Source organism: Suillus discolor (assembly GCF_016758755.1).
Source record: "Suillus discolor strain FC423 chromosome Unknown F5147scaffold_4, whole genome shotgun sequence".
Classification (NCBI taxonomy): Eukaryota; Fungi; Basidiomycota; class Agaricomycetes; order Boletales; family Suillaceae; genus Suillus; species Suillus discolor.
Genome location: NW_024541251.1, coordinates 303316 through 328378, shown reverse-complemented (window position 1 = coordinate 328378; position 25063 = coordinate 303316). Strand labels below are relative to the sequence as shown.

General features: G+C 45.7%; 5 protein-coding genes across 5 annotated transcripts; 1 reads left to right on the top strand and 4 right to left on the bottom strand.

Annotated features, from left to right (window-relative positions):
• Positions 1-815: 815 nt before the first annotated feature.
• Positions 816-980, bottom strand: F5147DRAFT_565833 (uncharacterized protein; the record flags this gene model as incomplete). The annotated part of the gene is made up of 1 exon (XM_041430770.1): positions 816-980. A coding segment is annotated over one exon (165 nt), but the record flags the coding sequence as incomplete, so codon positions are not given.
• Positions 981-3808: 2828 nt separating this feature from the next.
• F5147DRAFT_768024 (uncharacterized protein) lies at positions 3809-5043 on the top strand (the record flags this gene model as incomplete). The annotated part of the gene is made up of 5 exons (XM_041440925.1): positions 3809-3976; positions 4028-4415; positions 4468-4519; positions 4567-4631; positions 4685-5043. 5 exons carry the CDS (start codon positions 3809-3811, stop codon positions 5041-5043), a joined length of 1032 nt encoding a protein of 343 aa, XP_041298402.1.
• A 4721-nt stretch (positions 5044-9764) lies between these two features.
• Positions 9765-10874, bottom strand: F5147DRAFT_768022 (uncharacterized protein; the record flags this gene model as incomplete). Its single annotated transcript, XM_041440924.1, has 2 exons — positions 9765-10181; positions 10278-10874. The coding sequence occupies 2 exons, from the start codon at positions 10872-10874 to the stop codon at positions 9765-9767; spliced, it is 1014 nt and encodes a 337-aa protein (XP_041298401.1).
• Positions 10875-12383: 1509 nt separating this feature from the next.
• F5147DRAFT_648321 (uncharacterized protein) lies at positions 12384-14398 on the bottom strand (the record flags this gene model as incomplete). Its single annotated transcript, XM_041433274.1, has 7 exons — positions 12384-12719; positions 12800-12827; positions 12893-12953; positions 13018-13030; positions 13106-13528; positions 13811-14006; positions 14151-14398. 7 exons carry the CDS (start codon positions 14396-14398, stop codon positions 12384-12386), a joined length of 1305 nt encoding a protein of 434 aa, XP_041298400.1.
• A 5463-nt stretch (positions 14399-19861) lies between these two features.
• On the bottom strand, positions 19862-21197 carry F5147DRAFT_757584 (uncharacterized protein; the record flags this gene model as incomplete). Its single annotated transcript, XM_041440380.1, has 4 exons — positions 19862-20313; positions 20436-20480; positions 20615-20861; positions 20916-21197. 4 exons carry the CDS (start codon positions 21195-21197, stop codon positions 19862-19864), a joined length of 1026 nt encoding a protein of 341 aa, XP_041298399.1.
• Positions 21198-25063: the final 3866 nt, after the last annotated feature.

The window sequence follows — 25063 nt, the reverse complement described above, 5'->3', positions numbered from 1 at the left end:
ATCAACCTTGCAATAACAGATCTTCCAGATACCTACCTGTTTCAACAAGCATCACAAAGTGCCAAAAACCTTGATTAATCAGATCTTGTGTAATGGGATGTTGATCCACCATATCATGCTCCTTGACCTTCAGATACCCCAGCAGAAGTTCGCTGGATACAAAACCTTGTCCAGGTGATCCATGATTGACAATCTCAAATGGTGAGGGAGGAAGTATATGAGCATGCTAAGAAGCACAGTTCAGGGGGAGTGATGGATCTTTGTGCTGAGTTGAGGAAAAATATTAACATGCTCTTGATGCAGTGGGTGATGTTGAGTGACTATGTTGAAGGTATGGAAGATTGTGACAGATATTGCAGGATGGTGCAGTGACTCTTACAGTAGTGTGCTCACAGAATCTATCATTATCACAATAAGGTGCACATGATAATGACAGGATTAAATCTGTATACATTGGACAGTGATATTAGCTAGCTAGAATACTGGGATCTGAAGTATGAGTTTTCTTAGATAATGTCGAAAAGCATGCATGTCTTCCTCTCCAAGACCTATGCAGTGTTGCCACAATCACTGTAAGCACCCAAACACCACAGTCGAAACCATTTGTTTGAACTACTTTAGTTTAAGAACATATCAGATGAGATTGCTTTTTACGCCATTATTGTTGCAACAATACTTACCATCAGAGGACGTGCAACCCACCCATCAAAGTCAATGTTGACATGAACCATGTAATTGTGTTGTCAAGCAGTACTCAGAAGGCAAGCAATAAGTTTCATGATGTCCTGGATTAATTAAGTCCATGCTGAAATGAATTAGATGAGCTCATGAACCTTAATATTAACTTTCCAGGGCTTCCACTCAGCAAAACTGTCAAATAGATGGAGTTTCTTGCTTTGGAGGTGCACAACACATAGAACCCAGTGGCCAACATTTGATGGTCTATGGATAAAAAGGATCCATACCTCTTTGGCCCAGTAACGTGTCTATAACATGTTCCACCACAGAACATCATCAGGTGCATTATATCAGATGCACGGGAGGTCATGAGTTGAAAGGATAGCAAACTGCTCAATCATGCGAAATAATCATACTGCCTTTAGATAAAGAAGTATGGCACATCTATTGATGCAAGTGTCGTTGAGTAGTGCAGTCCAAGAAGCAAGAAGTGCAATATCCTTTGGCTCAAATACTTGACTAGGACATCCATGGTCAGGAGCAGATACTCATGTCTTGACAGTGCCTGGAATAATGATCCCTGCATCCAGTAGAGGCCTTCAGTCAAATATAATGCCCTAGAAAACTCATGAGCATGGATTACAGCATGAACATCAGAAATGTAAATGCTACCTCCGGGAATTGCCAGCAAAGGTCAGCCCCTAGGATAATTCATGATAGTGTCAATATTATCATCCTCACCTCCAGTGACTCCGCTAGTCAGAATGTCTACAAAGACAGCATCTTTGAGTTGCAGAGCTGCGTGATCAGCTTCAAAGAACACTTTTTGTCCAGGCTCTTCATCCTTAGTAGGTGTTACATACTCAAATAATCTGTTATGCGGTGTGGAAATAACAATCTTGCTAGGTGGCAAGGAAAGGTTGGGTCAAGCTAATGCCTAGCTGCTATGTCTATACAGATGTGTTTGACCCTAAAGGGAATTGCTACTAGAACAATGATGGATATGTATGACCCGAGAGCGCATTAAGCACAGGAAAATAGTGGACAAGGTATGCGCGAGGTATGGGAATGTATCCAAAGGTATCTGAAGCGTGGGAACACACAGCCGAAGGTGCAGAAAGTGTGGGAAAGTGCGGACAAGGTATAAGGAAGTCAAGGAACGAGGTTTTAGAGAGTGAGGGCAAAGGTATATTGTGAGGTAAGGAAAGTCTAGGTATAGAGAGGTATAGGGAACCTAATAGGGGCTGAAAAGCGCACACTACAAGGGACTACTTCGAAGGTAAACCTATAGGGAGAGGTATCCAGTACGAGGGAAGTGTAGTAAGTAATACTAAGAAGCAGTCAACTTATACTGTCTAAACTCTTACTCAGAGAGGGAAGGGATAGGAAATATAGGAAATATGTAAGGACATGTAATAAGGCTGCAACACATTTCACAAGCCTCAAGGTAAGGAAATTCACATACCAATGGAGTTTGGATGGACTATGAATAGACGAGGGACCTTCCTAATGCGTTTCCGAGGTGTCCAAAGTGTGGGAAAGTGCGGATGCGCAAGGCGCGGGAAAAGCGGGTTTGGTTTGGGACAAGGTTATTTGCAGGATAATGAATATGCGAGGACAGGAAACTCATAGTGTTCTATGCTCCTTGAGACAAGTATCAAATGGCCTATTTGCTGCCCAGTGTGGGTCTGAGCATTACAGTGGGTTCAAAGTGAGAAATGAACAAAGCTTGTCAATTGATCAAAAGTACTAAGAATGTCCAAGGTGACTCTGCAAAACAAATGAAGTGTCCAAGGGAAGGGAAGTAATATACTGTATGTAGCGCGCAAGACTTTATCCTACTGCGTGAGTGTCTGAAACCCGCAGGTGTTACAACTAGGATAAGTCTTCTCAACACTGGTCCAAATGGACCGTTGCGCGAAGCATGTCGAGGGTATCTTACAGGTTGACGAATGTTGACAGGTCTCTCCGTCAATGTCGGTAAGGTCTATGGACCTTGTTGAGATGAAGGGCTAGCGAGAATACGGCTAAGGCGCGGGGAGCGACTTAGAAGTGCAAAAAGGTGTTCAAGGAAGCAAGTGGATTAGACAAGCTAAAGACCTAGTTCTGGGGATCTACCTAGTAGATTAAAGTAAAGAACTAATACAATAATCTGTCTACTTATATACTGTCTGTACATAAGGGTTCAAGCTCAGTCTGTATCTAAGGATCTCTGTTATCAGAGATAACAGTCCATGAGGTCAACCATGAGGATAGATAAGATACATGAGGCTTAATCTCTGATCAACTGTGAGGCGCCAAGAGGCGCTGCGGATCTTCATGAGGCGGCATGAGGCAACATGCACCGATCTAGGGTGTCCATGAGGTGCACAGCCTTCAGGAATCAGGTACAAGGCCTTCTAGGCCAGGGGTGGAGTCACAGTGGTCCAGACCACTGTCGTTCTAAGTTCTAGCGGTGTGCCGCCGCATCGGGAGTCTAGCAGAGCGAGGGCTCTTGTAGATGTTGCAGTTGACTGTAACAGTAGGCGAGAACTGTAGTGATGAAACGAGGCAGATAAGTAATATGTAATGAGGGTGCACGTGGAACGGAATATGCGGTTACATGTAATAAGCCTTGATATTGTTTAGTCAAACCGAGAGAAATTGAACACGCACCAACAGAGATAGGTGGACACGGAAAGGACATGGATGGAGGACAGATCTGAGTGCAGGTATATGCCAGTTGGCTATCGGCTGAAGGAAACTTCTAGGAGAGGATTGGAATGACATGGATCCAACAAGTTTCCATAGACCTTGACATGAGTATCGAAAGACACTTGTTCCCACCCAGCGTGGGTCCAAGCGTCACATCCGTGGGAGACTCAAATGCTAACTGTCCCCGGTTAGCGCGTATGCAGGAAATGGACTTGACAAAGTTTTCATTGGAAGAAACACATGACCGTGAGACTTGAGAACGGAAATGTGTGTTGTGGTTGCCAGGAAAATAAGGTTTGTGGTGGGCATGGTTGGAAATTAAAACAGAACAATGAGAAGAGAAGTGTGGACACATTGTGGACGTGGTCACAGTTCCCTATAAAACTCCCCTCTGCCCTTCCATTGTATCTCTTCCTTCATCGATCAAACCTTTACCATGTCATTCTCTTTTGACAACATCGTTACCCCACAGGGCGAAAAGCTCCAATGCATCTTCGCTGACCTTCGTGTTCCAATGGCCTCACTTTCTGACTCTATTCCTGAGGATTGTGCCGAGCTGATAATGGAGAAGGAGGAATGGTGCCACTCATGGGAATGCATTATGGTATGTCAGGATCTATTCTTTGTTTCTTCTCTACTAACTTCTTTCCAATAGCGCAACCTTGACCAATGTTCAATCAACGGGAAGACCTTTGGTCTCTTGTTCCCACTGAGCCCTGAAGAAGCTGGGAAGGGTCATTGCAGCTCCAAAGCTTATGATCACTTCCGTGCACAGCTTTGCACATTCAGAGCTGAAGCTGAGCACCAGGCTTCCAAGTGCACTGAGGAAGAACACCATCGCAAGGAGACTTTAGCAAGAGACGAGGATGTTAGGATGTCTGCTGGCACTGATGACAAGCACACTGCCGAAGATGATGGACCTGCTAAGGATGGTTCTGGTGAGAATAAGGCTGAGGAAGAGGAGGAGGGTGATGAGGAGGAGGAGGAGAAGGAGCACCCCAAGCAGTGCTTTGCCCAAGAAGGCCATGGTTCTGCCCAAACAGGTGAGTAACTTCCTTATTTTTCTTTCCTATGCTTCCTAACTCGATCTCTTAGAAGACCCCGTGGATAAGCACCGCTCCCACGCTTGTCATCCACAAGGACAGATGTGAGTGGTGCAGTGAAGCAAGATGTCCGCTGCCAAGGCTTGCCTAGTATGGTCTGCCAGAACTGCAAGGCCACGTGGCAGGGGTGCAAGCACTCAACGCGTAAGGGGAAGGGTACATTTTCTTCGTTAATAGTTCCAGACTTCATGCTAATCTTTCTGTCTTAGGTTGCGCTATTAAGCCATTGCTGCAGCCAAAGGCTTGTACTGCCTCGACCGTGGAATCTATGCCCATGCCCGGACCTTCCAAGGAGGTTCTTATCCGACGCCTGCGTGACACGGTCGAGGTATTGGATGAGGAGGAGGTCACGGATACGCGAAAGGCTACCGGTAAGAAGAGATCGTTGAGGGAGGGGATGGAACCACTGGGCGATGTGGAAGATGTGGACCTGGAGGATCTGGAGACTGAGGCACTGACACGCTCAATCTATGCGCAGATGGCTACTATACAAGCTATGATGGGCAAGGTCATGAATGTCGTTGACCTCCTTAGTGTCTGCAACAAGAAGCACCGCCGCCACCAGTAGATACTTTTCCTTTCCCTTCTAGAATACCACGCATTGTGAATAGATACTTGGTTTGACTGTAGCGTGGTTTGATCCTAAGTTCCAGGCTCCTTGTCCATGTCCATTGTCCAGTGTCCGGTCCTAGCTCCGCTGTGTGCCTAAGAACGAGTAAGGTAAAATGAGTGCATGTGTGTTAGAAGGTGAATCAGATGATGATACTAATGTTTGTGGAGTACTGTCCGGCTTGTCTTCCTTTGTGAGTGTCTTCCTTCCTCTATACCTGTGGCCGCAGGTGGGTATGGCTAGGGACTTTCAACATAAATGGGCATGGTGCGCTACCTGCGCATTACAAGAGAAATGTACAGTAATCATTGGGTGCGCGATATAGTCCTTTGAGTCCTTTGAACAATGTCTGTGCTTTGAGATATAATAAGAGTCTATGCACGGAAGCACACATAACATAGGTAAGTATTGGAAAGGGAAAAGATGAGATCACCAGCCAAAACCCGAAGTAAAACTGAGGCTATCATACTAAGGTATTGTTTTTGTGTTTTTCTTTTGTATTTGAACAGAACCAAAAGCGGGTGACATGGATAAAGAGTGTGGGTGATTGAAGGATGGTAAGGAATGCATGGGTTAGGCGTCGAACTCGGTTTCTTCATCGTCAGGTTCCTCTACGTCTTCTGCTGCTAGATTGTTTAGTGCTTCATCTTCTAGACCTGTGATACTTGTAACCGATAGTTTAGCCTCACTGTGCAGAAAATAAGGGATTAAGCAGAAAGCCACATAGTGAAGTTTAGACACGGATCCATCAACTTCCACTAAAAGATATGATCCACCCTTTGTGCAGTGCAGGACGACCATGGGTCCAAGATACCGTGGCTTCATCTTTCGATTCAGCTCGTATTTGATCCTGGCGTTGCGCACTAACACTAAGGAACCCAGTTTGAAATCATAATCCTTGATTGAGTCGTGGAACCGCTCCTCGAAATTTTGGATTGACTTATACCTAGCCTTTAGAACTTTTTCCTTGATATCGTTGAGGTCTTCTTGTCGCTTCTGAAGTTGACGGGTGCGCCATGCAATGAGGTCTGTCGTAGTGAACTGGATGCGTCCGAGTAGTGCTACTAGGAATGTTCCTTCCACAAGGTTGAACAGAAAGATTGGCTCTACACCATGAACGGTAAAATAAGACATTAGACCCATCACCCGATGAACTGTAATGCACTGTCTTACTAGGATGTGAAAACAGTAAAATGACCAATTTTCAGTATCCTACCATGGTCAACGGTGTAGAGATACAACAATTGCTGAACACTACATGAAGTAAGTGTTTAGCAATATAAAATGTTGTGGTCTAGCACAGCCTAGTCTGCTATACTTGCAAGACAAGTGCATTTGACCCAAGGGGTTTGCTGTATGGTATTAGAATAATCAGTTATATGAAAACGAAGATAGTCCGAAGTGCAGGAAACAAAGTCCAAAGGTATAATTACGAGTCCAATGTCAAAAAATGTCAGGTCTGATATTTTTGAGTTTCAGGTTAGTGGGTTTCATCAGGTTTGCATCGGGTTAGCGTCAGGTTTGTGTCAGGAATATAGCAAATGTCAGGGATAGCGAATGGCAGGTGTTTCAAAATGTTTTGGATAAAGAATGGATGATATTGTGGAATTCAGCTAAGAACTACTAAATATCAGATGACCTCCTCCTACTCAGAGGTAGAAAGGTAAAGTAATAGGTAGGAGGTATGCGAAATATATAGTGTCTATGTAGAATTTCGGAGTGCTATAGGCGAAAGTAGTAGCACTGATTTTCAGGTCCAATGTCCTATTGATATGAATGCTAGAAAGGGCGGGTCTATTTCTGTGGCAAGTAAGTGAGCTACTAGAATTAAACTGACTTCTTTTACTTCAAAGACAGTGTGTTGCTTTTCTGTCCCTAGGTGGTACTTCAAGGTGCAGGAACATTCACCTGCTCAAAATAGGATGGCTGCAGCACCAATATTATCTTACAAGCCTTACCAACTGCAATAGAGTGCCCCCCACCTTCAATGTGAAGTTAACATTTAAGGCAAGTTGTACTCTTCCCCAGCCTTCATGGATGCACACTGCAATCTTCAGGAGTCCCCTTAGAGAACCAGGATGTAATTTTCCCTGTTAATTGTTGCATTAATGGTTTGGTCAGACATTACACACCTGATGAGTTTTGATAACACAAAACTATGGCTGGTTTATATGTACTTTGGGAACAAATCAAAATACTGTCAGTGCAAACTGTCCTGCAATTTGGGTAATCACATAGTGTACTTTTAAAAGGTATGTTCTCAAACAAGTATTCTCTCATGCATTGAGACTGATGCCTGGCAGCTTCCTAACTCATTCAAAGACTTCATGGATACTTACACTCAAGTCAAGGGAGTCAGCTGGGAATGTGCAACCCATTACCATCACAAACTTTTTCAAGCTCAATGGAAAATTTTACTTAATCCTGAGTTCTTACAGGCCTATGAACATGGCATTGTGGTTCTCTATTGTAACAGCATCATATATAGGTTTTATCTCCGAATATTTACTTATTCTGCAGATTATCCTGAAAAGTAAGTTATCAATAGCATAGACATTCATTACAGAGGAGCAAAATGAGTAAATCAGAACATCACTGTTATCTTAGTACTTAACTGCACATCTAGGTTTCAATTTGCAAAAAAGTGATTTTCAACCCCCTACACCTGTAAATACCAATAGAAGCAGCAGTCTCCATTCGATGCATCTGTGAACTAGACCGATTATAAAGTCCCTCTCAGGCTTATATTCTACAACCTCATTCAGCATCATCTTCTCCTCAAATTGCTCCCAGTCTAGTGGTTATTCAACATGAATGGAATGCTATGAACAGGAAATTGAGTGCTTGCATGCCGAAAATGAGAAGATGAAGGCAGATAGTGAGAAGATGAAGGTGGAAAGTGAGGAGATGAAATGGTAACATGATACTGCTGTTGGTCATGCAGTAATGGTGAGATGAGACTACAATACTTTCAAGCAGTGACTGAATGCCTAGGAAGATAGGCAAAATAGACAGGGAAAGGGTCTGCAGATGCATGGGCTGATGACCAGTGAACAGGTACATCAAAAAACAGCAGAGAAAGATGTGAAATGAGTAGAGAAGAAACAAAAAGCAGAGGCTGCATAACAAGCACAGCGCAATGTAATGGACAACACAGAGATTTACACAGGATAGCTAAGTGGCAAGTCAAAATTAAAACTGGAGGATATTGCTACTGCTCTTTCACTGTCAATCATAAGCACAAAGCCTGAGGTTTTGGAACACATCAAAAAAACACTTGGAGAATACCCTAGACCTATGCCAGGACTGCCAACTTTCTGATCTTTACTTATCTCAGGGCAATTGAGCGCTCAACAACTCAGACAGCTATCCTGACTCGTCAACAATGGATATTCAAGCTATGCAGTCTCAGCCACTTGTTGTAGCACTCGAGCTCACGCTAGGCTTGTATTCTGCTATTTTCCAATGTATGTCAAACACATGTTGTACATGAATCACTTCCCAATGTTATCCGACACTTATCCACTAACCCGATGCTAATCTAATGCTAACCCGACAAAAATGTCCTCCCTATGTCATGTCTATCCCCACTAGGTGCACAGTTATTCATTTTCACATCGCTAACATTGTAGACAGTGTTATTACATGTCCACAGTACTACATATCTCATTACATAGGACATTGGACCTGAAAATTATCACTACTACTTTCACCTATAGCACTCCAAAATTCTACATAGATACTATATATTTCGCATACCTCCTACCTATTACTTACCTTTCTACTTCCAAGTAGAAGGAGGTCATCCAATATTTAGTAGTTATTAGCTGAATTCCACAAATATCATCCTTTCTTTATCCAAAACACTCTGAAACATCTGACAGTAATCAGACATTCACTATCCCTGACATTTGCTACATTCCTGATGCTAACTTGATGCAATCTGAGGAAACCTGCTAACCCGAACACCCAAAAACATCAAACTCATAATTATACCTTTGGACTTTGTTTCCCGCACCTGGACTATCTTCCTTTTCATATAACTAATTATTCTAATACCAAACAGCAAGCTCCTTGGGTCAAACACACTTGTCTCACAAGTATAGCAGACTAGGCTGTGCAAGACCACAACTATTATATTTGGCTGAGTGCTTACTGTGTGTTGTGCTTAGCCATTGTTGTTTCACTACATCATTCTAAGCATTAATTGTTATGGTTGTATTTGTCTTAATTTAATATTCATTTCATTGCTGATAATGTCTGAATAGGTGCGCATATCAGCACTCCAGGTCCCTCCTCAAGTCAGGTGACACAGCAAATAAACAGGCTGTCACCTTTCCCCTCATTTAATTTGCCACCTGCATACCCACTCCATTATCCAGGTAGTGAGCCATGATTTTTGCAGCCAGTGCCAAGCTTTTCAGAGGCTCGTCCTCTTCGAACTTCACCAGACCTCCCACCACAGTTACAGGCTGGACCATCCACTGGCAGATATATGTCAGTGGCTTATCCCCTGTATGGCCTTCTTGCACCATTAAGTAGAGGTTTAGCAAATAATGATCACTGTATCCTAGTGTTTATTACTAGGTATTCAAGAGACTCAAGAAATGTATGTAAAATGTATGTAGCAAAATCAAGTGACAACAAAGACAAAAAAATGTGACAATGACAACACGCATTTAAACTGATGGCGACAATGACGAGGGATCAACATCTTTATCTGCAGCATGCATCATCATGCTTTGATATTGGATCTTGAGGTGCCAAGTCTCAGCCTCCTTTTCCTGCAAGGCAGCTGCATCCTGAAGGCAGAGGATATCCTTGTCCTTAGCCTCCTGCTTGTGTTGATGTGCAGTGGCTGAAAGGAAGACTTCTTGCGAATGAGACTTGCAGTGCCACTGGAATTCCTTCTTCTGGGATTGGTAATGTATTTTGATGGCATAGCACTCATTTCTCATTCCTCGGCGCTTAGACATGTTGCTCTGGATGTTTGAGATCTTGTTGTTGAGCATGTCAAGGTAGTCCTCTATGTCTGTTGTTGAGGTCTTCTTCTTCTTTGAGCTCATGGAGCTCTGTGGCTTTGCAGAAAGTGATGTCTAGGATGACATCAGTGATACATGATAGTCAGACAATATGTAGGGTGACGAGGATGTTGTGGATGTGAGACTGGACCAGCTGCACGACATGCCCACTGGTGAAACAAATGAGGATGGTCTGCCTAGTGCTTGGCTGCAAGGTGAAGCAGAACCAAACACCGTGCGACTATGGTATGCAGGTGTCTGGGACTTCTGTGGGAGAATAAAAGAATTTGAATTGGCAGGAGGGGGAGAAGGAGAAGCCATGTACTGCTGTTTATGTCTCACCACTTTGGGGGGACTATTGAGGATGATGACATCATAATGGGAGTTGAACTCCCTGTCATCGTCATCATCGCACATATTGATGTCCCCATCCAACGTATCAAGCACATTGCCGAGGGGGGCAGAGAAAGGGCCAAGCTCGTCCTCATCAGCATGAGGGTCATTATAGAGGTCACCATCCAGATCGTCAATCAGATTGCCTTCAGTGCCAGTGTAATGAGGGGGGTGCTGTGAAGGGGGGACATATGGGGGAATGCACTGATTGCCAGCATCATGTGGGCTTGGGAGAGGGTGCTGAGGGTGTGTGGAAGGGTGCTGAGGTTCCTGGTTCGTAGAGGGACTAGCCCCCTCACATGGATGAATGAGATTATAGAAATCAGTAGTGTGGTCGACTCCCAGCTGGGAGGTGAATATTTTGGCGCTGACCATTGGGTTAGAGAACAGAAAGGGGTGGAGTTGGTCGTATCACAGGAACTCAAGTAAGACTTGTTCTTAAAATCGATTAAAGCAAAAAAACCAGTGACAAAAAACACTCACTATGTAGATTAATGGCTGCATTTTCATCAAGCAGGGTGACACCAGCACCGGTCTTGTTGAATTTGTCAAGTTGCTCTTTGAAAGACTTTTTAAGACTTTTAAGAATTAAATTAGTAGCTGCAAGTCTGAGCAGTAGACCACTTATGAAATGATGTGATTGCCCACCACTATGTCAAACTTCTTTGGATCCTCAGCATATGCTGCTGAATAGTCTGAGTTGGTCTCAAAGATCAGTTTCACTAAGATATGATGGATCTCCCCTTTGTACTTTCCAGAAGGATGCTTCTCATTGCTGGAAGGGGCCAATTTTTTCCCCTCATAGAATAGTGTGTGGGCATCTGGAGGGTGAGTGGAAAGATGCTGCACCAGGGTGTCTGTGCAGTGGAGATCTGCAGGTCTCGTCCAATGGATAATAATCTTCAGTCCAGCAGTCCTAGGAGTCTGATTATGAAGGGGATTGGACCCATGTCCTCGAGATCGCCCTTTTCCATGGGATCCAGATGGATGGAGGGGGGGGGGGGGGGGGGGGGGCAAGTCCATCACCTTTGGGCGAGTTTGAGTGTCTGCTTTCAGTCTTGCAGAACGGCACACACATTGGCAAATGGCAGGCATTAGTATTCAAGCTCCAATACTAATGCTGGCCATCTCCATCTTGTTAGAATGTTTAGCCAATCTTGTACCGAGCGCTTTAGCAAGTCTAGAATTTTACTTTGAGTCCCGCTATTATTCCCTCAATTAGATTTGATTTTGGGCCATCTGTCGTGTTATTGAATGGTGTGGACTCTTCACTATGAGTGCTGTCAGACTTTCAATACTATTGTGTATTGGCTGAGGTGCCACATGTGACATAGTGTGACAAAATTGTGCATATCTATTGAGTTTTCAACACCTCAACTTCCAGTGCTGCCAGTGCAACAAGCTCTCAATAAAATAAAATAATTATTGTTGGGCCTAATGCACAGTGATGTTATTCAGTGATAAGTGGAAATTGTGCATTTCCTGTCGAATGATAGTAAAGTGCATATATATGTTTATCACATTCAATAAATCAAGCCAGATCCCAAGGTTTAGATCTGTAGATGTAAGGTCACATAATTGAATGTGAATTTGAATTTCCATTGAATTTTGGGAAACTTCACCATGTGAAGGGATGGACCATTTGCAAGACCAATCGTAAGTCATGTGACATTTGGTTGAGAAAACGGAGGAGGGAGACACAATGCTAGCTATCGTGTAGAACAGGGAGAGAATGACGTGAAGTGGAGGACGGGGACAGATAGAGGTGAGGAGAAGTTAATGTATGTACAAAATGTGGACATGAGGGTAGTGAAAATGCTAAGAAAAATGAGGATGAGACGAGTGTCAATAGCATGAATTGGAATGAAGATTTTTTTTAAAATACTACAATGTGGTCCAGTGCTCCTGCAGATACTCAATGTGAAGGTGCTTGACACCATTGTGCACAGTGAGTAGCACATCCGGTGTCATTCCATTAATCTCCAGCTCCTCATACAACTTAAACAACACTGTCCCTGATTCGAGTGTTGTTGACCAGTCCAGCAGCATTGTTGCAAATGCCTCCTGTTTGAGGGCAGGGCTTTCACCAGAAGGCCATAGGAATACTTTCTCGTAGATTTGCTTGACGGTTTCGAGGAAGGCGCATGGATAGAAGTGCTTGCCTTTGGAGAATACACCTGGTGGCTGTGGCCTGGATGGAGGTGGCTCGTTTTTGGACACCTGCTTGGTGCCATCAGCACAAAAGCCCCATCAATGATTGTACTCCGAGTTCTCGGGACTGGGGTACATGATGGTCTTACAGTGGGAGCACGTGTGTGCCTTGTGAATCTGGAAGCAAGGGTAGTAGTATAGAGAGTGAGCAAACACGAAAAGTTCAACAAAGACTTGTGCACCTTCTTCCTAGGCTCAGCCTTGATGAGCTTAATAGCATGACAGTACCTTCTCCAGAACAAGCTGTATTGTGAATAAAGCAAGTAGTTAGCACATGAAAAAATGCCGGTGAAGCAGTGGAACTCACATTTGAAGTTACTCTTTGCAACACAGTTCATCATGACCACCTCAATGTCGCCGAGCTTTCAGAGAAGGGCCTGGGGGTTCTTCTTCACCGTTTCGAGCCCATTAGCATAATTCTTCTCCTCAAGATGGTTATTGTAAGTCTCAGTAGCTACAGCCCACTGTTTGGGCATCATCTTGAATGAGATCCACACAAACTCAGCTCTCATGTCCATAAATAAGTGGAACTCAATATTGCCAGAGATTTGCATGGCGCAGGCATCAATTCTTGTGGCAATGGTGAAGAAGTGTTGAGAACGGGTCATCCCTGGGGACCTCAGAATGGGTGCGAAAGCAGCAGTACCAGCAGGACTAATCACTGAAACTAAGTTTGAGGGAGTGGAGCTGGGTATAACTGCAGGAAGTTGACACTGAGTGCTGGCACTGGCATCTGATGGCCGTTGTGAGAGAGCTTTGCAGTGTGGCAGCCGGCTTCTTGGTTTGAGGTAGTGGTCTAGTGTGACTGGAGAAATCCCCTGTAATGTGGATCAGAGGTAGGTTATAATGGGAGGGAAAATGGGAGAAAAGTGAAGTTTTTCATACAAGGTGGTGAATTTTTCGTAAGATGAGTCGGTCCATAGAAGAGGGAGGTAGGTATGATGGGGAGGAAGATGGGAGGAAAGTGAAGTTTTTCATACAAGGTGGTGAATTTTTCATAAGATGAGTCGTCCATAGAGGAGGGAGGTAGGTATGATGGAGAGGGAAAATGGGAAGAAGAGGAAGAGTGGGCTTACCTAATTTGACAGTAATGTAGTGACCTCTGGAGTATCAGCACCAGTGGTAGTGGTCATATGCCACATGATTTTGTGGGGTGGCTTGCATGCTGCTGCCCTGGGTTGGCCAGAATCTTCAGACTCATTTTCTGAGATGGTGACAATGTCATCTGCCTTGTGCTTCATTGTTGGTTGTGGCTGAGTGTTTGTCATGATGACGGCCAAATGAGACATGGCCTTGCTGGTGTCAGCAACTTCTGCCGCTGCAGCTGTGGTGATTGTGATGGTTGCAGTAGGGCAGAACAGTGACAGCTGTGCATCCAAGAGTGCCTGAGGCTAGGAAAGAAGCTGTGGGTCAATGTTAAGTTCCTCAAGTATTTCAGACCTTGCAGACTGCAGGGCGAGGTCAAGTGTGTCGCCTTCGCTGCTGAGTGCCTCAAGCAACTTGGGGCCAGTCATATCAAGCTCCACTGGTGACTCTTTGGCCTTGACATCCAGTAGCCCATAAAACATGGACACAAAACTTGATTCAATGAGCCTGAAATGCTCTTCAGATGGGGTTTCAACAAGCTCTGGCAGGCAACATGTGCTGGTGGCCTTGTCTTTGAGTCGGAGGTTGTTGAATTGGTTCATGATCCTGTTGATGAGGTGAACATGATGAGAGCTGTGAGTTGATGTGATGAAGTCTGATTTGCTCACTCTTGAAAAGGCAATGTGAATGTTTTGTTGAAGAACAAAGTCGTGGCAAAGGCCTGTGAAGGTCACAATTCTGCTGGTGTGCACACACTGGAGTGAGTTCCAGCCTTTGTGAGACCCCTTCACATGGCTTCCATCTGTTTGTATGTTCTGCCACTGATGTTTGAGGCAGCCTTTCCATATGTGTTTGAGCTGTTCCTCATGAACTGCTGACCAAACTATGCCTTCACAAGCCCATTTCTCGAATGTCGAGGTAAGTTTCATCTCCTGCTCAGTTCGGTCCCAGTACTTCGCGGTGTAGGAACTGATTCCTGGCTAGGCTTGTAGAGACTGTTCTTACCTTAGTGTTATGTTTGCACTTTGTAGCTTACATAAGAAAGTTACCTTTTCACCAGTTACCAGTATGAGTTTGAGTACTCAGCAAGTTTCTATCATATTTCCTCTCCTCTGAGCCTTGAGCCTGGTCCAGAAACCCTTTAGGGTTGAATAGCAGCTAGGTTCTGCAAGACCCAACACATTATTCTGAATCACCATCAGAATTGTTGTACCCACAACTGGAGCCCACTGCGAGGGGATCATCTGAGAAAGCCGGTAGGGTACTCAGGCCTACCAAAGACCACGTAGCAAGAAACGAAGCCTTAGAAGAATTTAGAAGAGCGGTTGCCTCTTCAGGTTTATCAACCATTCAGGAAATTTTGACTCCAGTTAAGCGCAATTGCCCTTGGAACTTCTCGGAGCCCGTGCGCCCAGATCTATCTCTATTTTCGCCGAACCCATTCGCGCCCGCATCACCAGTCACGCCGTCCCCTAAAGAATCAGTACATGGTGAATCCTCAGACGACTTTGAGTCACACGACAACCCCCGCAACTTACCACTGGGCGCCTTTGTAGAAACGTCAAGGAATCCATCAGATCCTAATTTTATTCCCCTCTCTCCACTTACTCCACTAACCGTTTCTAGCGCAACCATCAAAGAAGAACCCTTATCGCGGTCACGCGCGCCCTTATCAATCGAAGTGCCAACTATTAAGAAAGAAGAAAAGGAATCCCTTATTGCGCCAAACTCAATTTGGAACCGCACCGCTATATATATTCCCCCAACCCCACATACACTCCAATACCGGTATTTTCCTTCGTCTAGTCTCAATCATTCTCGCATGTTTCCTGAAGCGCTGCAAAGCGTGCGCGCCTCAAGCACCCAATTATCGCTCTTAAGGAGCATCCCTGCATTGTTTTCCGCATTCGCGCAAAGTACTGTTTCTCCCGTTCTCATATCGCATCACAACCATCGGCGCATTATGCGCATTTATCGTCAACCCGTTCCATTATTGATCAGGCATCTATAAACACCTTTAATTTTTATTATTATTATGATCATGCGCTTCACACGCTGATGTATGAACCAGTTGCAAAGAAAGTGCGCACAGTGCCTACCACTATGCCGCCAGAGTATAGGATAGTGCGCCAGCTACCCAAAGACCCGCTCGCCGGGTTACCAGACTTACTGACTCACCCCCCAGAATTTGAACCAGGAACCTGCTTCACACACGAGCACGCTGAAAAGTTAGATTTAGATCCAGCCAATTGGCTATGGCCTGAAGAGCTCAAGCTAGTACACTGGCTCGTTAGGGTTCACAAACTCGTGTTCGCCTGGGGTGCCTCAGAATGGGGCTGCCTCAACAAAACATATTTTCTGCTGTACAAAATCCTGACAGTACTGCACACCCCATGGCCGCAGCGCAATATTCCGATCCCACCCACAATCACCGGCGAAGTCATTTGCATTATCAAGGAAAAGATTTCATCCAGCATATATGAACCATCGACAGCCGCCTATTGTTCATGCTGGTTCTGTGTCATCAAGAAGGATGGCCATTCCTTGCGCTTAGTCCACGACCTACACCGCTCAACAAAGTCACTATTCGCGACGCGTCGGTTCCACCCTTTCCCGACTTTTTAGCAGAAATGTTCGCCGGATACGCAGTGTATGCTATGTTGGATTTGTATACTGGTTATGATCAGTGTGCACTTCACGTTGATTCACGCAATATGACTACGTTTGGAATGCCCCTAGGGCCACATCATTTAACAACACTTCCGCAAGGACACGCTAATGCTGTACAGGTTTACCAAGGTGACACCGCATTCATATTACAGCATGAAATCCCCGAATTCACATTGCCGTTCATAGACGATGTGCCGATCAAATCGGTAAAAACCCGATACCAGAATGAGGATGGCTCTTATGAGACCATACCCGATAATCTGGGCATACGGCACTTTATATGGGAACACTGCATTGTCGTCAATCGCATCTTGCAGCACTTAGAAAATGTAGGTGCAACAATATCCGCAACCAAGTTCGTGCTAGCCGCACCATCCACGACCATCGTCGGTCACAAGTGTACTTTTGAAGGGCGCGTGCCTGACGAATCTAAGGTACAAAAGATTAGGGATTGGCCTGAGCTGAAGAACCAGTCGCACATGCGCGGGTTCCTAGGCACATGCGGTGTTCTATGCATTTTCATTCGTAACTTCTTGCGCATCGCGCGCCTGCTAATTAATTTGACCAAGAAAGATGTTCCATTTGAGTTTGGTGAAGAGCAGCGTCAAGTGATGCAAACACTCAAGGACTCAGTACTAGATTCCCCCGTGCTTCAGCAGATAGACTATGAAAGCGGCCGCGAAGTCATCCTAGCAGTAGACACATCGTGTGTCGCGATCGGATATATCCTGCTGCAAGTAGGCAAAGATGGCAAGCGCTACCCCAATCGCTTCGGATCAATCGCGCTCAATGAAGTGGAGAGCCACTACTCACAAGCGAAACTTGAACTCTACGGCTTGTATCACGCACTATGCGCCGTGCGTGTCTACATATTCGGTGTCGTCAATTTGATGGTCGAAGTGGACGCACAATATATCAAAGGTATGATCAATAATCCCAATTTGCAACCCAATGCGACCATCAATCGATGGATCGCAGATATTCTTCTATTTCAATTCAATCTTGTTCACGTACCCGCCGCAAAACATGCAGGCGTCGATGGTCTCTCAAGGAGACCACACATAGATGAGGATCCAGAGGAAGCCGATGATTACGAGGATTGGATTGACCGCGCATACTCATTTGGAGTTGTGATCCTAAATGAAAGGATGCTCCAAGTAGAGGCAGCCGGCGCCAAATATGCTCTTTCCATGCACTTAGTGCTGTTCACGCAGCCACTGAGGCGCTTACCAGTCTTATGCACTTTTCTTGATGTTGCAGAACCGATACCAGATGATCCGCAAGTCCCGCGCTCCGAGAAAGCGCAAGCAATAGACGAGTGTATGACCGTAATAGAGCAATTCCTTCTCAACCGCAAAAGACCCGCTGACATTACAGATGATACATTCGCCACATTCATCAATCACACGGCACGCTTCTTTGTCCTTGAAGGCAACCTTTGGCGCCGCAAAGCGAACGGTAAACACCAGCCCATGGTGAAACCGCATAAGCAATATCAATTGCTGAAACAAGCGCACAATGATCTAGGTCATAAGGGCGTATATGCCATTCGCATGCTGCTGCTGCTGCATTTTTGGTGGCCACACATTGACGACGATATCAAGTGGTACACGTGCACATGCCATGAATGTCAAATCAGGCAGACGCTGAAGCTCCAAGTACCGCCAATGGTACCAACGCCTGGAGGTTTGTTTCGCAGAGTACACATCGATACCATGAAGATGCCCAAAGCAGGCGGATACGAGTATCTAGTACAGGTGCGCTGCGCACTCATGTCATATCCCGAATGGCGCATGTTGTGCAAGGAGAATACCAAGTCGCTCATGGCCTTCATATACGAAGAGCTACTATGCAGATGGGGTCCTATCACCGAGATCATTACTGACAACGCGCCCGCTTATAGACTCGCCGTGGACATGCTTGCAGAAAGATACAATATCCATCCGATCCGCATATCGCCCTATAACTCGCAAGCGAATGGTATAGTAGAGCGCTGGCACCATGATGTCCGGGAGGCCATCATTAAAACTTGCAATGGAGATGATACTCATTGGTATCAAGTTGTTCATTCCATATTTTGGGCCAAGTGCGTCATCGTGCACAAGTCAACAGGCTTATCGCCATATTTTATGGTGCACGGCATTGAGCCAATCTTCCCCTTTGACCTTGCAGAAGCTACGTTCTTAGCGCCAACGCCAGCGCACGCGCCATTTACCACCGCAGAACTCATTGCTTGGCGCGCACGGCAGTTACAGAAGCGCATAGTGGATCTCAGCACTATCAGGGACAAGGTAATGAAAGCGCGCTACATGTCTATCCATGATTTCAAGAAGCGCTTTCGCGCGACGATCTGCGATTACAACCATGCACTCGGTACCTTAGTACTGGTGCGCAATTCGAAGGTTGAATATGAGTTAAGCAAGAAGACGAAGCCGCGATACTTGGGACCTATGATTGTAGTGCGCCACACAAAAGGAGGCTCATATCTGCTGGCCGAGTTGGACAGCGCTATCTCTAAATTGCGCTACACAGCTTTCTGCGTCATTCCTTATCATCCGCGCAGCGATGAGCGCATTATGGTGACAAGTGTCACTGGTAAAGACGATGAGACTCTTGATCATTTAGCCGACGAAGATATTGAAGAACCCGATGAAGATGAACCAGAGCGCGCGCCCGACACGTAGCGTGCAACCATTTCCCGCATATCACCTGACATTCTAACCGCATATTCCCACTTTCCGCATCGCACACAAAAACAAAAACAATATATAACAACAAAACAATCACAAAAACATACCGTCAATTTCCATTCTCTCTGTTTTACCCTGGGTTTCAACCGGCAACCTCAGTTTCCTTTTATCATGTCTCATAACACACACATTGCATTGAACATACATCCAACAGACTCTATTCTATAACCGCCGATCGGGCGATAATAAACCGTCAAATACATACTGAAGATAAGTTACCTAGAAGTGCGCGCATGACTACCCCATAGACCTCCCATTTCTAATGCTCGCAGCCGCGCCACGCCCATTCTTACTCATAGATTATACACCGACATCTAATATCAGCGACACACAGGGACATGTGAAGGAATAGACGCGAAAAGACACCCGAAGAAGACAGGACAAGCGCGCAGTTTGCGTGATCGCCGTATTTTCCTTATAACTCTATATTCTTACATGCACTCACTCGCGTATTCCTCTTCCTTAATCAGGCTGGCGAATCGAATCAGACAATGTAATTGGGAATGGACACGGACATCGGACAGGACGCAAAGTACTATCGTATTAGGTGCACCGGGTGCTGGAGAAACCAGAGACACTATAGTACAAGGTGCTCTTTGGCGCCAATAGGCGATTCTAAATCTAAAAGTATCCTAAACAGACTATCTACTCCTCTAGGACCTCGCAAAGCTCCTTCTCCCAAGTTCCCCAGTCGCGCGCCAAAAGATACAGCCAGTTGCTCATGTGAAGCAACTCAGACTCTTGCGTCCAGGAGTGTTGACACATCTCGGTCAGAGCGACCTGATACTTGTCGTTCCGAGTATGGAGCTCGGCGTTCTCAGCACGAAGTTGAGCGGACTCAGCGCATGCCTCGTCCAACTCAGTATTGGCGTCCAAACGAGGACGCTTCACCACAGGTTCAGCAGCAGAGGCAAGCGGTTGCTTTGGCCGCTGGACAACAATGGTCTCCTTTGAGGTACCGGCAATGGGTTCATTGGCTGTAGCCTCGCCCACAATTTCCACCTCGGACTTGCCGGTGTCCGGCGCAGTCGTTTGCGTGGAGGGAGGCGCCTTGCACTTCGGCACAGCCGGCGCGCGTCCCTTGTTCTTAGCGGCAACTAAATCAATTAAGCATTAGTAAAACGAAGAGGAAGTAATAAGTGCGAGCTCACCAAACGAACAGCCCTTTCATGCTTTAGTGCAGCCCTCGCATCTCCCGCTCGGCTGCACAACGACGCACTTAGTGCTGGACGTGGCACAATGCTCGCACCTCTCAGCAGGACGGCTGACAGAAGTAGCAGTCATATGCCCACCCAAACGCTAGAAAGACATGTAAGCGAACCTGAAAAACCAAGTGAAGGAAAGAAAAACCCACTGGACATCCCATATTGGTAAGGACAGGTTCGGGCACCTTCTCACCTGACTTCTCTGTCGCCTTCTCCACTATCTTCTCGCTGGCAATGACCTCCTTCCCCTTCCCCTTCTCAGCGCATGCTGGGCATGCAGTCATGGCAGACTCTTCCGCCTTCTCCTTCCAAGCCTTCATGGCTCTTGTCAGCGTCCTCGCAGCAATTTTGCCCTCGGCCAATGTAACATTCTCTGTGTCGTTAAGGGACACATGCAGCGAAGCCGCACGCGCCCACTCGTAGACAACGGTCATATCAGCCTAAAAGGGAGCCGTTAGCGATAAAGTAAGCACAAAGTAAAATGTGCCACTCACCATTGCGACATTCCAGTCGTGAAGCCAAGACTCCTGTTCCTCCAATAGCTCTGGCTTGGAGGGAGGAGCAGTCTCAACGCACATGCGCATAGTGTTAAGCATGGCGGCCCAAGCACGTTCAACCCAGTCAGACTCGGATTCCTCAGGCTCCTTTGGAGCCGCATCATCGAGAGTGGTGTCGTCGATGGACACGTTGCCACCCTCTAGTGGGCGCTCCTCAGGTTTGGGGGAGGGGGAGGGAGACACTGTCAACATAGCAGGGTTAAAGATGATGGAAGACATGATGATAGATGGAAGCAAAGATAATCGCGAAGCTGCGATGGAGTATTGAATTGAAGAAGAGAAGCGCGACATGTGGCCGGCTTTTATGTCGGAAATGAACCACATTATGTCAGCACAATTCCGCCTGCTCACCACAATTCACACGACCACAGTGGATCTGCTCCACATCTGATTTGGCACGTTTTGCCCACGATCACATGACTTTCCTCATCGAAATTTCACTAAGTCCATCCACCCCTATGTACACTGACTGGGGACAGTCAGAAGCTAAGTTCCTATGAGATGTAGAGACTAACATCTCTGTGGCCTCGTAGAGGTCTAATTCTCCAATGTCCTAATCACCTCCTGAATGCAGTGCGACCCGTATCTCATTTCTGTGCATTTGGTGCTTCATCAGCCACTCGCACGCACAGGTGTTTCGGTCGCGCATTGGCGCATGCACCTTTGGTTCCGTCGCTCGTCCTCCATCCATCCATTCCATGTCCGTTCGGTTCATCGGTGCGTATTCCTATCTTGTTCTCATGTATTCTGACATATCTCCGGCACTTGCGCACATATTCTGTATGTTTCGTCATGGACCCTTATTACATATCATCATGTACTCGCTTTGCTTTCCAGCTTGCTTTAGCGCTTGACAGCGCTTAAACACTACTTAGAATATATATACCTTGCCTTTTGTATAATGATGAGGATCTTCTTCCTGCACAAACATTGGACTCTAAGTCTAAATCTCTGTCGTATCCGCTGACTGACACTAAGCGCCAGAGCCAACACGAGCCCCAGTCCTCATACTCTTATATACGAATGTCGTCTTACTTGTCTCCTGACTCACTTAAGAGTTGCTGCGCTGGAGATATCGAGTTTTTGGTGTTTTTGAGAAGTTGAGGGGAGATAAGGGTTTTCTGGGTGCTCAAAGGCCTGTCTCATTTAGCTCTTTTAACCATTTACCATCATTCAGTGGCTCTGTCCATCACCCCAATTCGCTTCTTGATAGGACCAGCCCTTGTTGCCCTGCACCATACCCCTTCCTCCTCCTCCCTCTTGCACCTCCGCACTTTGTCGCACTTTCACCAGCCCATTTCGCATTAAAACCCCTCGACCCTATACTCGTTTTAAAGCCCTTGTTCATGGCTTTCATTCGCGCCCATCGGCACCCCGCTCCGCTTCGCCGTTCGCCCACCATTCGCGTTTTCCGCCGCCCCTCTATTTTACCGCCCATTTACACCATTTTATCTATATCTTCTCACCCCTTCATTGCACACCTATCAGCCCAATACTCGTTCTGACCGCATTTACCTCCGCTTTCCATCCGTCTGATCAGTTTTCAGATACGACCGCGTGTTCCACCGCAATCCGCCCTTCTTGTGTTTTCCTCCCTTTTCCACCATTTTCCTCATTTCTCCCTCAGTTCTTGACCAAACCTAGGCAACCCTATACTCATTTCGAAGCCCTCGTTTGCCTCTTTCGATCCGTCCACTCCCCGCCGTCATCCGCACAACCACTACTTCGCATTTCATCGTTTTTATCGTCTACCATTCCCCTAGTACTGATGCGGTTCACCTGGCACAAGAGATGTCAGGGAAAACAGGTGCTGGGGTCATCATTTTATCCATCTGCCTGACCCTCACTCACTGATGCGGTTCGCCTGGCACAAGAGATGTCAGGTAAAACAGGTGTTTGAGGGCCCCCAGGTTAGTTTTCTCAGTTTAGCTTAGTTTTGGTTTGCATGGGTAGATGACTGGGGACAGTCATGATTTAAAGTTTGTATGAGATGTAGGAACTGATTCCTGGCTAGGCTTGTAGAGACTGTTCTTACCTTAGTGTTATGTTTGCACTTTTGTAGCTTACATAAGAAAGTTACCTTTTCACCAGTTACCAGTATGAGTTTGAGTACTCAGCAAGTTTCTATCATATTTCCTCTCCTCTGAGCCTTGAGCCTGGTCCAGAAACCCTTTAGGGTTGAATAGCAGCTAGGTTCTGCAAGACCCAACACATTGTTCTGAATCACCATCAGAATTGTTGTACCCACAGCGGGATTCCCGCCCTCAGCATGTTTCTTCAGGATACAGGCCGAGATCTCTGCAACTACCTCTTTTCGATGGGGATTCTTGAAGGAATTAAGGATAACAGTTGCGTATCTTGCTCTTAGAATTAGCTTGTAGATTATTAGATGTAAAGGAAAATGTACCCGCCTCATAATGAAATGCCAGACATCCAGTTTCATTGTAGCATCAGGGAAAATGACATTCACAGCACTGTGAACATGACAGCAGTTGTCAGCAACAAACACTTCAGGTGGAGGGACGTCAAGAGCCTCGCATCATATCTTGAGGCCTTCAAGAAGCTCACTTATTTCAGCATTTGACTGGCCATGGCAGAAGCACTAATGTAGTAATTAGCCGTATCAATTTAGGCACTGTCTCATTCAGTTTGTGAAAGATGGACTTACCCAGCCCACAATCTCATTATTCTCGTTCATCAGACTTATAATCCCTCCCTTCAGGACATTCAACTTCTGTTTCTCTTGGTTGGTTATGGTTGCCTTTGTAGCAGCACAGAATGTTGTTAAATGAAATGCTTATGCCTGCTCAGCATACAAGGTGAGTGTTAAGTACTGATAGCAGAGCAATTCCTCACCAGACAGAGTGCAAAGATATTCCTCTGACTCCCTTTCCTGCGTTCCCGACACAAACTCCTGGCAGACCTCGGTGACCATGTCATGTGAGATTGGCCTCACATTGTACTCTTTTACATCATAAGGATCTGAGAATGCCCGAAGTGGATTTGGGCTAAAGAAATCCATCCCGTGTCATGTCATTCGGCATGATTTCCATGTCTTTCCAGTTTGCCTCAAATTTTTTCTGCATGTCTTTCGGCTCCAGCATTGACAGCAGTTTGCGCATCACATCCGGTTCATAGACAGACATGATTCTGTCGAGTCCCCAAGGCTCTGTTTGTTGGAAGATAGTGAATGTAAACTAGTACTTGTAATAGTAAGGGAACAATGAAAGTTTGTGCAATTAGGGTCCATTGGACACTCTTTGTGCTTCACTACTTCACCACACTAGTGTCCAAACTTGAGTTCACTCTACTACCCAAACATTCCAATATATATTTGTGTAAACTGCCATGCCAAGTCACCATCAAAATCAATTCTTTCATATCAAGCGTGATCGGTGGGATGAACATGCTCAATTAAAGGCTCAAAACTAACAACTGGTACTACTCATACTACATAGTTCAAAACTACTTAAATGGCTCTGCATCTCCACCAAGTCCCTCCATCGAAATCTACAACTGGGGGGCAACCTACAACTATCAAATCTGAAAGCACTGAGACAGACATCCAATTGTTCACTGGGAAGGGTTCAGATGCTGCATCTGTCAGAGTTTATCTGGACTCACATATTCACACCGAGGATATTGAGCAGTTTGTGTGGTTCTAATTTGATGAACAAGTCAACTGCCTTGCAACTCATTGTAGCACTCAAGCTCACGCTAGGCTCATATTCAGCTAATTCCCAATGCATGTCAAACACCCATCGCACTTGAATCACTTCCCAATGTTATCCGACACTCACCCGCTCAATCCGATGTTTATCCGCTAAACCTGATGCTAGGCTGACGAACCCAACACTAGTCTGATGGACCCGACATTTCCCACACATCGGACCCAATATTTTCCCGTGCACTTGTCCTCCCTATGTCCTGTCCTGTCATATCTATCCCCACTGGGTGCACAGTTATCTGTTTTCACGTCGCTAACACTGTAGAATGTGTTATTACATGTCCGCAGTACATCATGTCTTATTACATAGGACATCGGACCCGAAAATCAGCGCTACTACTTTCACCTATAGCATTCC